The 15,429-nt window shown below is 39.4% G+C and overlaps 1 protein-coding gene across 1 annotated transcript in view; it reads left to right on the forward strand.

The window, feature by feature from the left end:
- The window catches only part of CLYBL (citramalyl-CoA lyase), a gene marked incomplete at its 5' end in the record, with an annotated part of 164,394 nt that overhangs the window by 74,620 nt on the left and 74,345 nt on the right, over nt 1-15,429 (forward strand). Inside the window, 1 exon segment of the mRNA NM_001245137.1 lies at nt 12,476-12,665. Within this exon segment, the coding sequence (NP_001232066.1) occupies nt 12,476-12,665 (190 nt within the window).

The following is a 15,429-nucleotide window of genomic DNA, read 5'->3' on the forward strand; positions in this document are numbered from 1 at the left end:
CTCTAGGCAGCCATTAAGGACAATGTTGTTTTCTAAAATTTGGTTTTAAGAGAGGGGAACCAGTGATGAAGATGTGTGTTGCGATGCAGTGAGATAGGAAATCCCCATTTAACAGAACTGTGATGTTTGGGAGAAAAGGGGCATCCTGTGGAACAAGGGTGCTGGTCAGGGGAGAATCTTTGATTCTTCAGCTTCTTCAGATTCTTCAGATTCTTCAGCCTAAGTGTCAGTGTGCCTTTTCATGTGTTCACTGGCCACAGTGAATATATGTTATAGCAGCCATACCCACACAAGTAATCTCACCTGGGAAATAAAAATATGAAACTTCAACAGTGCATGTCATAAAATGAGAGCGGTTGGACTTGCACGTGCAAAGGCCCATAGGTGTCCCCAAAAAGAGCTGCTACGTTATAATTTGACCTTTTTTTTTTTAAATTAAAATAAAATCATACTGATTTGCAGAGTAGTTGATTTTCACCCCATCTGGCTTTTAATCTGGATAATTTTTTTAAGTGTCCATGTTTATGACAAACTGACCATCAAATGGGATGGGACTTTCTCAGTGGGGGATTTGAAACAGGGACCTGGGAGCCATGGTTTTAGGACAGGTTTCTGAGTTTCATGGGATATGGCAAAGCTAATCTGAAGAGTTCTGTGAAAATGTTTGGAGAATTAAATAGGGCTAAAAAAAAAAAAAAAGCTATGGCTATCTTCTTATTTAGTGTTAAAATGTATTCCTCGGCCAATGTTTATCCTCCATCACACATTCATATTATCTGCCTGGTAGGTTCAGCACCTTTATGGTCTCTGAGCTTGCCTACACAGCAAAGGTTATGCCTGGTAGGACAGGCTGTCATGATATGACTGATGTGTTCCTTGAAATTGCTTCCCTAATGTGGACACCTGGGGTGGGGTTCAGCTCCCCCAGGCACGCTCACCTCCTCAAGGCACATAGGAGCTGCCTGAGTCAGGAGGAGTATTATGGCTGAATCTACCCATGAAGGGTGCAGCCAGGGCTTTGACCACTCCCCCCAACTATGCACCCATGGGGGTGGCAGGACCTGACCCACCAGCTCAGTAGAGTGAGGGGTTTGTCCCTTTCAGGGTAGCAAATGCTGATCACTCACAATGGGGAGCTCTGTGGATAGAGAGGTGCTGAGCTTGAAGAGACTGGTGGGTGCTAAATTTGCAATTTTTAGTTTGCTGACCTTACTAAGGAGATGATTTTGGAGGGCCATTGCTGAGTTAGGGTTTGGCATGCCTGTTTCCATATAATAAAATTATCCTTCATCTGCTTATGTGAAATATCAAAATGAGCTGACAACTGTCACCTATTTATCATTATTGTCACCATATTTGTTATGTCCTTTAATCCTAGATTCCTGAAATCTCACCTTTAACTTTTTTTCTTACTTTTCAAGATTTTTTTTGTCTTTGAAAAAGCTTGAAAATACAAAGTCAGGGACACAGAACCAGAAAATAATGTTTCAATATGCATTTTAAAAATATTGCAATTTTTAATGCATCGTGTTTTTCACAATTTTTGAAATTCTTAGTGGTGTTAGCAAACAAAAATATGAACAGTTTCTTTTCAAGAGATGTATGGAATAAGGGGCAGATGCAGGATAAACACTGAAGAAAATGTTGATGCTTCATTGTCCTCTGTACAATAACAGTAAAAATGTTAAATCTTGTAATGTACTGGAAAAGGCAGGGGAAAAAAGGAAGTTTCATTATTGGATAATGAAGCACTTAAATAAAGTGTTAATTTACTGGAGATCATGAAGGCTCTGTCTTTATAATGTTTTTTAATCCATCCACTGCTTCTAGTTTGGTATATTTTAACATTGGATAATAGAACAGAGATGTAGTTAAAGGCAAGAAAATATAAAAATCAGAATTTTCCTGCATTCCTTGCTATATTTTGAAATTAATAAAATAAGAGCTGGTTTTCAATTGATGTCATTTTCAAAAGAAATAGGGCTGGGCTTACTATTGTTACTACCACAATCATCATAGGAAGAGTCCAACATTTTGCTAACATTGAGTAGTGCTAACAGCACAGAAGACTCATTTGATCTTATATAATGTTTTCATGGTTAATAAGATTTTCATAGGACATTTTTGCATGATTATAAGTGCTGGAATTTCATTGCAGTAGGCATTAACTTCTGTGATTGAAGTTAAGGGAGATTTCTTTTTCTTTTTTTTTTTTTAATAGCTAATCAAGAGTTTAACTGCCTCTGGGGCATTTTAAGAAAATGTTATACTGTACTTAACGAACATTATACTACAAATAAGAGTGATATTCCTGTAATTAAAACAGTCTGGATATTGCTTAATGAATGTTTTTCTTATCTTAATGTGTAGGCAGTAAGGATTCATGTAGTTGCCTTTATTAACTTGTAGAGTTAGTTAAAAACCTGGTTAAAACAGTAAGTCCATATCAGGTCAATATAAAATGCTTATGTAGGGATTTCATTGCTCTTATAAATCCACTAGTTAAAAAATAAACACAGATGCTTGTTTGTGCCATCCTGAGCCATATTGCAGTGTAGTATTTCTGCCTGTAGACATTTCCAAAGTTAAGTGTTGCCTGGAGCACCGTAGGATTTGTAAGTGTTCTTCTTTATCGTCTGTTTAGGAAATATTTTAAAATTTCCACCAGGCTTGTATTCAAAGCCAGAGAGCGGTTGGTTTTCAATTAGTGTGGCCACAGTTGCTGCTGAACTAAAAGCATTGTGTATTCGTTCTTTTTTTCTGTCATATTGCATCAGCTTTGATGTAATTACAACTTTTTTTTTATGTAATTGCGGAGCATTGTAGTTTTATAGTAGTGTTCTTCATGAATTTAATATTTACTAATTGCTTGCTAAATTGTTCTTCACTGCTCAGTTACTTGGCGCAAAAAGCATTCTGAGTAAGTCCAGTTTAATACAAAATAATTCTTTGACATAGTAATTCTTCCACATAATAATTCAACAGAATAATACTTGGCTAAACATAAATAATATTTTTGCTTTTCATCTTATTCTGAAAATATCATGCAAGTTTGGATTTTTTCTCCAGATGAAATTGAGCATCTTTATATTGTTTAAAATATATTCTTCATCTGGATTGCATCCGTATACATCTAAGTCTCAATTTTGCACAAGTCTCTGTACAAAAACCAGGATGACCCATGTATAGCCTAAGAACACAGAGAAATTGAGCAGTTTCATAATTCAAAATTAATCCCCAGTCCTGGAGGCACTTAAGCACATGTAAGTGTAAGTGTTTGACTAGTCTTTTTGATTTCTCTGCGCTAGGCACATGCTCAAATGGGTTTACAGGAGCAGTTTCAAAATGCAGAGAAGACTGCAATATTGTTTTCTTTTTCTTATATGGTAAAAATATCTGGGCTTTATATAGTATTATAATTTACTATGTTTCTACATATAGGAATCATCAAAAATGCTTGTGGTTTGACTAAGTGTAGACTGACGTAAATTGCAAATTGAGATAAAATATGGTCTACCAGTGAAAAATTCCTAGAAGCGTGAAGGGACCTTCAGTTTGCAAAATATCCCCACCACAACCAAAAGTATGAAGACAACAGTTTGTAATAAAAAATCAGAAATTCTGGAAGACTCTAAGTGGATGACAAATGCTTTCTTTCTTCTGTCTTCTGCAGCACTAGTATATTGACTCTCTATTCATTTCCTTCTGCTAAATATTGTCAGTCACTACTTCGATGTAGTTTTATTTTAACTCAGATATAAATCAGAAATTATTTCAAGGTCTGTACTGTTTTCTTTTTCTCTCACGCCATACAGACATGGATATCTAACCTGCACAGGCTCTGGTGGATGTAGTGACTCTCTGTTATGGATGCAAGATCATTTTAACAGGCAGGAATGGCACTTTATTGATTCTGACTTTATCAAGTGCCTGTTTCTTACTTTGTGTATAACTCATTAGCAGCCTGCTCCTTAACTGCTCAGAAGTCTTTGGATGAGTTTGGGACTCAGACTTTAATCACAGTAATTAGCGTGGAATTTTTGAATCCTGGTCTGGATCTTGACCTTGTAGCATTTAGTCAATGCGCACACAGCTGGACCAGTGGCGGGGGCTGCAAGAGCTCAGTAGTGAGGATGCTCCCGGTGTCCTGGTGTGGGAACCGACGCGGAGGGAATGGAGGGGAGTGGGGAAGAAAAGAGGGGAAAAACACATTCAGTAAGAAAAGAAATTCTGCCCAAACATAGTTACCAATTTTTATGTATGTACACTGAGATGGGTGGGTGCAAAGTCACTGTGTGAAAAGACTGGGTCAGAATTAGGAGCAAGGGAGTTAAGAAACTGATGGGAAGATGGAGGGGAGAACTGGAAGAGCCAAGATGGTTTTGCAGTGACATAAAGAATCTGTTCAAAGTTCAGCTTTTCTGTAGAGGCCATCAGGATGGGTCTGACTGTATAAAAGCGCAACCATTGCAGATTTGTGGGTTTTATATATTCACTTCCTAAGACAGATTTTGGCACAGGATGTTCCAGGACAGCTTCTTGGTTATATATGCCTAGTCCTCCCCCTGAATTGGAAGATTCTCAACCTGCAAAGGCATGTTTTTTGTTTTGTGCCGCACAGCTCTGATAACACTTGGTGCATATTTGTCTGTACACAAAACCAAGTAAATCAAAACAAATCATGCATCATCACACATCCAAAGCAATATCTTCTTACTTCTCAATGCATACCTTAAAAAAGGCTAATTTATATGTAATTTTTTTCTAAATCTCTTTATATTGGTATTGGATCTTCATCTTTATTGTGGGATGTATTTGTTATTTAAAATGTGTTGCAAATTTCTGTTGCAGCTGCTAGTTGCAATTCTAATGTACAAAAAAATGTAATGCGAGAGTTTCACTGAAGAAAGCATACAGCTAGATAAAATTTTGCAGTTTCTATTTAGAATGTTGTAGATTTAAAAAATGCAGCTTAGGAACTGAATTAGTTAAACAAATGAAAGCATTTAAAATTTTCTTTAAAACTGTCTAAACTTAGCATTTATTTCTATATCTTTATATTTAGGAAGACAGAGAAAATAACTGTTATCTTAACTGCATGTTCCTTAGGTGGAAGTGGCAAAATGAATGTGTTACAGACAGACAGAGTGCTTTTGCATTGCCCTGCAGTGCTGTGGGTCTGATTAAGCAGCAGAAAGCATCCCTAGAAACCAGATACTTTGCCAATGGTAAAAGCAAAGCGAGGTACAACTCGGCTCAAGAATACTTTATGGGCATGGCGAGTTATTCAGAGTTATCCACACCGTAAGGAAGGGAGCAAAGCCTCAACTGTATGTCACATATGCTAAAGCTCCCCAAGACAGGACACCAATTAACCTTGGATGATAGCAAACACACACACACACACAGGCTGCCCGAGAGGAGCAGCCTGTTGCCATTAGTAAGAAGCAGCAGCCCTTGTCACCCTGAGCCATTATTTAAATCTCTTTTAAAATTCACTTCTTAAGTCAAAGAACCGTAGCACTCTCCTTTTCCTCACAAACAGACTATTTTTGCTGCCCTCAAAACAGGACACGTTAGTAATATGAGAAGCCAGCGGTCCTTTTATTTTTATCCTCGCTGTCTAATTTGGCCATTTTGAATTGAGAAGAAAAAAATGCCTGATCTTCAGTCAAAGCAATTTAAGGCATGATGGAACTCAGAGTGAACCAAAACAACAGGGTCAAATGTAGTTGAAAGAACATGGTGGGGTAAATAAAAGGTCTTTTTTATTTTTTTTTTTTACATTTAGTACTGGTGGGAGGAGAAAGTTTGGTTAACTATTTAACCTATGATAGCCTTTTATCATTTTATGGCTTAGGGGTCCATTATTTTAAGCCTTTGCCAGTAAGTTCCTAGTTTGTATTCAATCTTTTCGCTGGGGCCCAGTTATATGACTTACATTGATTTACTGGAGATAGGAAAAAATTATAAATAGCAGACAAAGCCACATATTTTTCCTAAAATTACTTTCCAGCAACTTTGGATTTGGTGCTTAGTTTTCATTTCCACTCACACTTCTCTGTGTCATGACTTCTTTTTTTTTTATCAGTGGGGCTCTCCTTCCCCATTTGGTTCAGCTCTCTGTTTTTTGGCTATAATGCAATATGTCCTGATCAGCTGGAGAGAGTGCTTGTGAAAGGTCACTTGGAAGACCCCTTTTCATTTCTCCCTGCTACAGTTTTTCCAGCAGGCAAGTGCTCTCAGGACCAACCCCCTCCAATCTGTCCCTTTTGATATCCAAAGCTGGTTGTTACGGGGGTTAAATTTCTTAATTCGCTGAGTTTTTGTGAGCGCTTCTTCAACTCACCACTCAGTCCCCACAGCTGGGTGCAGACCGCCTGTCTCCCTTAGGATGCTATGGAAGTGTTAGGGTTGATTCTTTCACCTTCTTCACACTTTTGGGGGGCTAATTTTATACCTTTATGTCTTCCATCAGCTTCAGGGGAATTAATCTTCACGTTACATCTATGTGAGCTAGTATCAGCCTTATGGTAAGAAGTTTAAAATCAGACAAAGCCTCTCCTGGTAAAGAAAACTGCTTGTCAAGAGATCTCAAACCATGAGAGCTGGTGGCTTCTGCCTGCCCGGGAAAGGGCTTAGGTTTGGGGGGGTTTCTTAATTAGTTTTTTGAGGGTCAGGGAAATGACCGTACTGAGTCCGGAACAAAGGAAGAAATCAAAATGTAAAGCTGAGTGTTTGGTATGTTGATAACCCCCCAGTTTTAATTTCAGCATAATTGGATCAGGGTTAGTGGCAGTTGTTACGTAAAGTTCCTTCCCTTACATTTTATTCAAAAGTAAATATCATCGCTCTTCACTTTTAACCTGGTTTTTTTCCCCTTGTCTTTTTTTTTTTTTTTTTTTTTTTTCCTAATGAAGAGCTGCTTGCTTTACCCACATTTATTTCCACTAGGAGAGTACTAAGATTTTGGGGACCTGTATTCTGATGGTAAAGCTTGTGACATGAGCTTTTGTTTTCCATTCGGGGAAATGTTAGCATTTTTTCACATGTTAACTTTTTAACAATTATGAGGAAATTCTTTTCCTTGAAAACTGTTGTCCTTTTCTTTTTCCTCCCCTTTTCTCCCTTCTTGATATTTTTATTTCCCTTTTATATGGAGACTTGTAGATTTTGTCACTTCAAACGTTAGCTGTTCCTCCTCTTTTCTTTCACTTTACAATACACACTAGGAGATTTTTTTTTTTTTGCATATTCCTTCCCTTTCTCTGTGAGATATTGTAGTTCACCAAATTTAAAACACTACAGTATTTAGAATCCCCGCAGTGCCATTTTAAGTATTTGGACCTGGAAAATGCCCCAAGTAATAACTACCTGAATTGCTTTTAATTACACAATATAGCTGCATCATTTTACTTCAAATTCTTTTTGATTGATGCTGTAAGGCAATTGTAACCATGGATGATGGGATTAAGTGCCTCTTGAAGTGACTTTAGCTTCTTGTGGGAACAAAGGAAAAGAAGAGAACACTTAGTCCCTTTTTGAGTGAACAGCCTTTTTTCACTTGCTATATAAAGAAATACAATTAACAAACATTATCCCCAGAGGTGAATTGAAATGTACATGCGGACAATAACCGCTCTTGACTGCAATTAGACATATATGATCCGAGGTATTTTGGCCATTCATTAGTGCTAATTGTTTGAGAAACAAGCCCAGAGAACAAATGATTAAAATGTTAGTGCCATAACCAGGATTATTAGCATGTGTGATAAAATGCATGCGCCGCAGCTGTACCAATAAAACTCTCCAGCGAGTCGCTTTGATTCGACAAACACTCAGCGCGGCTGCGAGCCCTCCGTATTTGCACAGGGCCTGCTGATGTTTATAACAAACAACTTGTATCTTCTTTTCTTAATTAGAAAGAATTACTATGCAAATTGTGGGGCTTTGTAATTCCATAGAAGTTTCCTTTGTTTTTGGCAGATTATTTGTGTGCGATGGTGTGCTACTCCCTGGTAAATTCAACACAGGAAAACCATTATGTTTTCTCTGGAGTGTTTTTTTTTTTTTTTTTGCTTTTTTTGTTTTGGGTTTTTTTGGTTTTTTTGCACATATTGCAGAAATAATTTGTACGACATTTTCCTACATTAGCTGGGTATTTTTCAGGGTGTGTTGTGGGTCTTGGATCACTTCTTTCCTTCTTCCACAGCTCCACAGACATCATGGTGTGCAGTTACACACGCAGAGGTCAAAAATACATGTGGAAATTATCCAGATTTTTTTAATAGTTTTAGTGAAGTGTCTAAAAATGCTCTTTGTGAACACTTTGCCAACACTGTGCCAAAGATTGTAGAAGGAAAGATTTGGCCTATTGAGCAATGAATATTTTTCTATGTGTTTGGCAGATCTTCCAGGGCTGATTTGATTTAGCAAATAAACAGGGAACAGAGGCACAGGTTAAAGTGCTGGAAATCACTTGTGCGAGTACTTTACTTTGTGAGCTATATGTTGTTGGCTCCAATGTGACTGCACAGGTGTGTGCATTTTAGTATGTGTATGAGTATGAGCAATGCTGGAATGTGAAAATGCAGTTTATAGCAGAGAAATTTGCATAATTTGGGGTAATTTCACTGTTTGCAGTCACACTCTACGGCTGCCATTGCAAACTGCAGTGTCTCTTAGTACTCCAATAGGTTTTCTTTTCTCCTTTCTGAGGATGAACTATTCACTTTTGGGTGAAATGGTTCTCAGAGGACCATGAAAAACTTTAACTTGCCAGCTACTTTTACATATTTGATGAAGACTTTAGTAGAGTGCTATGTTTGCTGAAGAAATTTAGTTTTATTTCCAAGACCCAAGAGCACTCAGCATGCTGCCAGATGCTATGAATGAAAATATGCTGCTGTAAAACAATTTAATGAGCATTACCCAATAGCCTAGTCCTTGTTTTAACTTACAGTGCTTAAAGGAAGAAACATTGTCTTAGCAAATTCACTTGGCTTTTGTCCATGTGTTTAGTTTAAAGCATAGTCAAGCTTAGTTTGAATCATTAAAGTACTTGGAGCCAGGAAACATATGTAAGATATTCCTCCTCTTTATGGCACAGGGTTAACAGTATAATCGAGACTGCAGTGCTGTGTGGGTTTTTTGTCCTAAAAAAGCAACTGCTGGGGATTTTTTCATTCTATCAACATAACAGAAGTCAAGATAATCAGGGAAGTGTTTTCTACCAGAGTAGCTAACTGCTCATATACAGAGCACCCCAAGGTTTGCCACTGTTTAAAATAAGTCTATAGACAAATGGATCTATTAATTAATCCATGTCTTCCTCTGCTTTTTTATTGTAGAACATAAAATATGACTTTGCGAGGAAAATGCACAGTGATGATTAAAGAATATATGTCGAAGAATTAGCATTGACACAATTTACTGCAGTCATACCTAAAGATACTTGTTGAAAACTCTAATTTTATATGAATGCTTCTAGAGCTCTTGGTTTTGAAAGGCGAAGGGTTCTGTGTCGGTCCACTGACACGACCTCCTGCTGTATATATTTTTTCCTGGACATACTTTTTGAAAAAAAAAATTCTTCTTCAGCTTGCTAAGATATCCCATAAAAACTAATAATATGACACATTGATAGTGTAGTGTGTCTTTTAATAATAATTCATGTCCTGAGAAACCTGTTGTTTGAGCCCATGTGGTTACAAAGTTGTTTAGCTGAGGAGGAGATACCAATAATCACCTGGCAGTAGCATTTCCAGCATTAAGCCTATTACATGATGGCATTTTAGTGGATTAAGTCTATCACTCCTTTGGAGTCAGGTGGTCTGCTGAGGAAGCTGTACTGCTCCTCCATCTAAACACAAGTTCATAGACCTGGATGGTGACACTTGACAAAATCTGGTTTGCAGGTGGTGGTGCTTTCACCTACACAACACTACACACCATTGCGTGTGGTATGCAGAGCAAGGCTGCCTTCATGGGGCTTGCAACAGTGAGAGGGAAAATGGCTGGTCAAACAGCCCTTGGTGTGATGACAGCCCAGAAGAAATCCTGGGAAACATGTGTGACAGAAGATACATCTCATCTCAGCAGGCTCTGAGATTATGGTGTTAGCCACGTCTATCAGGTTTCTGGCAGGTTGGAGGGTTGGTGAGAGGCAGTCATTAAGGGTGCTTCAGGGGCTGCTTGGCTCCAGGATGGAGTTAACTATTAATGGGCTGAGCTCTTTGACTCCTTTGTGCTCCTGGGAACCACAAGGCTGAAGCCATCAGAGAAAGAGAATAGAAACTAATCACTTTTGTTCCCTCATATATGTTATGGGAAGGACTGCAGACTTCTTTACTGACCTCTGTGTCACACTGAAAAAAGATCCTCCTCTTTCCATTTGAGATAAACCACTCTTCCACCTCGTCTTTGCTTACTAAAGCGTACTACTGCAAGAAAATGAGATTAAGTGGATTTGTCTAGCAGCCACTTGAGTTGCCACAAGTTCTGTTACCATCCCCACTTCAGCCTGAAGCAGGGAACATGAAGTAATTTGTGAGAGAGAGGCAAAGAGAAAACTTTGCGGGGGCTCAGTGGATCTCAGTTGTGTGTTTCCAGGTGTTGATAGGACCTCCTACAGCTGAGTCTTGAAGCTGTTGCTGTTATTAACAAAGATAACACAGGCACTTTTAATAATATAATTTCTTGTTAACTGCCAATCTGTCCCATTTCTTAAACTGAATTGAGCATTACCAGGCATGTTGCAAAGAAGACCCCATCAGTGGTTTTTGTAGGCTCTTAAAGTAGATCCACACAGGATATGCAGAGATGCAGCAGATGAGATGATGAAATAATTTTCCTTTTCAATTTAGTTTACTGGGGGAAAAATGTGATAAAATCTTTATTTGTATTTTTAGCCCAAGTCTTATATTCAGCTTTAAGGGTGCACACTCTAGGGGAAGAGAGGGCTCTTTAACAGATTCAGCATAGAAAGGCGAGTATTACAGTAGTCTGTCAGTGACATGACACATTGGCCCTGATTCAGATCGACTGAACTTGTTTCCAAGCATTTGAGAGCGTTAGTCATGTTTGCTTTGAAGAAAACCCACATGTGTGTGTAGCCATGTGTCATCCAAGTCTAGCAACTTGGGAAGCATTATTAAGAGGGGCACAGGAAAATGCATGGGTCCCTGACATGATGTGATAATGACATGTTCAGCATGGTGCTAGGAAAGCTTTGCATTATTCAAAGTGCTGAATAATATACATGATAATGCATAATGGTGTTATATGGTAGGATTACTTTGTGGTCTAAGTGCCTTGTGCTTAGTATGAAGGTAAAATGTATTATTTTGTCCTCATCTTTGATGTAGCAGAAAGGCCTGGGGGGTACAGCATGCAGTGAGGAGAAACAGGAGCAGGCAAGGGGCTTTTTTTTTTGGAGGGCCAAGAAACACAGTGGCACCCTCTATAATTTATTTCTCTGTGCTTGTAATTATGGAGCAAAGCAAGCTCCCCACAGCACTCAAGAGCAGCCTCCTCTGGCAGTCCCACAGCCTCCAAGTGCACTAACCCAGCTCCTGCCTGGAGCTGGTGTGCTGGGCCCTCACCAGGAATATCAGCACATGGTGGAGACCACGCCAGACCTCACACCTACAGGCCACAGGGATGTTATCCTCTCAAGCCATGTGGCACCAAAGGCTCACACCTGCACTAATGTGTGGTGCACAAAACATTTACAGAATTAAAAAAACACCACAGGAAAAAAAAAAAAAAAAAAAAAAACACCTGCTGCTGATGCTGCTGGGTTTGTGAACTCTGTCAATGGAAGTCTGTGCTGCGGATGGGAAGGTCTGAAGAGAGTAGCAACGCTCCACACTGCATGGGGTTTTAATTTTTTTTTTCTTCATTTCCCCCTCCATCCATCTTGCTTATTTAAAATTTGCATGCAAATACATTTGTTGATATAATGCTACGGTTGCAAAGTGAGCTTCACAAACCCGTGTTTGTTTTAACCAGCACCCCTGCTTCATTCACAGCATGGCATCCAGCTCCTGGAGGAAAAGTGGCAGATAGCAGTTTCCTCCCCAGAGCAGTCTTGATCCATTCCCAGCACAGTCTGCATCCTACAGAGGAGTCCTGTGACAGGGAAAAAAAGAACCCCCACCCTTCTCTATTTCATAGTTGCTGTAGCACCCAGAATGGGCAGTGTAATTAAAGCTGCATGGATAAACCTCAGCCCTGGCAGGTCTTCAATTATGATTAAGTTTGCAACCTCTATTGAACATAGTGGTTTTGGAGTTTTATATTGTAATTAACTGTAATACTGTCAGCTAATCTCTCTAACTTGGCTCTTCCAAAGAGAAAAAATATATAAGTAGCCCAAAACCAGCCACTATCTAGGCAGGAATGTTTTGCTTTTAAAATATAGTCAAGTATTTGACTGCTGCCAATAGTCTAATTTTAACAATATCCTTTACAGGGTGGATTGTCCTCTGCCAGCTGGTGTTCCTAAGCTTAGTTATCGCTTTGCATCATCACACAAGTATGTTCCCAGACGGGCTGTGCTCTATGTACCTGCAGATGATGAAAAGAAGATAAGAAAAATCCCATCACTAAATGTAGATTGTGCAGTGTTGGACTGTGAAGATGGTGTGGCTCTGAACAGAAAGGTAATTAAAAATTATCTGTGTGATATAATCAGCACTGAAGAGTACTTGTGGAAAAACATTGCCTTTGACAAAGTGACAACCAGAAAGACAACAATAACTCTTAAGATATACAGAGTAATGTCACAGTGATAGGCTTTGTGAAGGCGTTGGGAAAATCTGGTTACCCAGAACTCAAAGAGATCCCGTGTGAGTAAGCGGGGAGGGAGTTTTGCAGGAATACAGGAGTCGGCATAATCTGTCATCACAGAAGAGTGGGAGATACTGTTATTATTGCAACGCATTTCTTAGGGAAGAGAAAGAAACAGTCTGTAAGAATAGAAGTGGGAAAGGAAGCGTTAGTTCAGAATCACCAGGTGGGCAGTTTGTTATTGAAATAAAAGAGAATGATCTAGCATGCATTCAGTTTCACTTTCAAACAATTTTTTAAAAATATTTGGAAATAACCATTTTATTATGTTCCATGTGGTAGAGCCATAGAATCATTGGAAAAGACCTTTAAGATCGCTGACTCCAACCTTAAACATAAGTGACAAGTCAGCCATCTTAAACAATGTATTACAAGAAAATGGTGCAAATGTTTCCTAGTGAAAGCTGTTTCTCAACAGGAATGTAAGTTTGCTGACACATTATTTTCGTATTTGTTGGTTTTCCTAACTGTACTTTCCTACATGCTTTGGACTATAGCAAGCATTGTTTAGGGTTTGAGTATAAATATTCTGCCCAGAAGGTTAGGAAAATAGGCTTGAAAAATGTCCCATGTCCTTTCAAAAATGTGGATGAAATTTTATTCTTTTCTCTTTCTTGTGAGTTAATGCTTTCCAGAAGGACTCTCTCGGATAGTGCTTTCTTTAACCTTCAGCTCTTTACAGATATGTCAGAAAGGAAAAATTTTACAGAGTTCACATGTGCCTATTTTAATTCTGAAAAGTGAAAGTGGCACTGCTGGATGTTCCTGTGTGCTGCTGAAGATGATTGGAAAGCATTTTTCAGATGCTAAAATTCTGTGTTGAAAGACTAAGATTATATCTCCTGTCACAGTGAATTAGTATTGTTTCACCACATTTCATAGGCTGCTGCTGTATGATACAAGATGTAGTTGTGTATCAAACTGAAGTATTTTAAGTTGCAGCTTAATTATATCAAATAATTTATAGCATAAGCATTTATTTGTGATAAACAATTACAGAAAAGCAAAATTTTCAAAATTATCAAGATGACAAAGTTGACAGTAGCAATTTCTCAAGGGTGGTAAAATTCTAGCTCTGTTAAAGTGAAGCTGTGCCACTGGGTATAAGATTTCAAGGAAATTAGGGGGGAAATTGGTAACGAAAACTTGAGACAACAGCTGAGCCACTGCCTCAGCTTAAATGCAAAAAGAAAGCAGACAGGAGGTAGAAGTGGGGACAAGCTACCAAGAAGCAACAGAAGAGTGTGGTCCAGGCTCATCAGAGCAGAATGAGGAAGTTCAGAGATTGTCTGGAATCAAAACTGGTGAGGGATAAACAGAACAGCAAAAATGGCTACTACAAGTGTATCAGCAGTAAAAATGAGAAGGAAAACCAGTCAAATGGATCCACTGTCCCATGAAACTGCAGGCTTCACTGTCAGAGTCTGCCCAGTCTCAGGCCTAGAAACAAAACTCTGGGGAGGGAGAGAGCAGCCATAGCAGGGGAGGATGGAGTTAGGGTCTTTTTAAATCAGCTGGTCTGTGGGACCAGACAGGACACACTGGAGGCCGCTGAGGGAGCTGTCATGTTTCACCATGAAGCTGCTCTCTGTCATCTCTGTCATCACTGAAAGGTCAAGGCTGGGGGATGTTCCTGAAGCCTGGAGAAAGGCACCTGTGCCAAAAGGCCCTGGGTGCTTTTGTAGGACAAGCTGCAGAGGGTCAGTGGCGTATCCTTGTGGCAAAGGTAGCCAACCACCCCCAGGGCTGTGCTGGCACAGCTGCACCCAGCAGGTCCAGGGAAAGGGTCTTTCCCCTCCACTTGATTTTGACAGTCTCTTTGTGGAGTCCCTATGCCAAGCTGTGGATCCCAGGACAAGAGAGAGTCTGACAATGTGCCATGATGGGCCATCAGGCTGATCATGGCACAGGAGGGGAGGCTGAGGGCCTGAGTTTCTTCATCCTGTAGAAGACATGGCTAAGTTGGGTCTTGAAGGACATTTTGCTTCCTGAGGGGAGCTGAATGGGTGCAGAGCCAGACTCTTTTCAGAGGAGCTCAGAAATGGTGCAAGGAAAAAAACTGGGCACAAGTTGCATGAGAGGAGATGCTGCCTGCAGACAAGGGGAAAATGTCTTGTCCATGCAGGTGGTCAGAGACTGGAAGAGATTGTCCATTGGTGGTGTATCCTCCCTCCCTGAGGCTATTCAAGCCTTGGCTGGATGAAGCTGTGATCTGCCTGGTGTAGATCAGTAGTTAGTGCTGCTTTGAGGTGGTCTTCTGAGATCTCTTCCAACCTGACTTAGACTGTGTGATTGTATGATTTAGTAGAGAAGCCTAATTCAAAGTGATTGGAAGTTTGAATTTTGTTTTTAGATCTGCCACAGGTACTCAGGAAGAGTTTGAGACATAGGTTCTATGAATGTGTAGTTAAATTTGTTATTGCTCTTGCAGCTTAATTTATTAATGTCTCTGAAGTGTTTGGAGACTTTGTGTGAAAGATATGCCAAGAACATGCATTGAAGTACAGTGTTCAGTGGCCCATTGCAAATGGGTCATTTCAAACTGAGGGGGGAAAACCCACTAGGAAACACAGCAGC

Source organism: Taeniopygia guttata, chromosome 1 (genome assembly GCF_048771995.1).
Source record: "Taeniopygia guttata chromosome 1, bTaeGut7.mat, whole genome shotgun sequence".
Lineage (NCBI taxonomy): Eukaryota > Metazoa > Chordata > Aves > Passeriformes > Estrildidae > Taeniopygia > Taeniopygia guttata.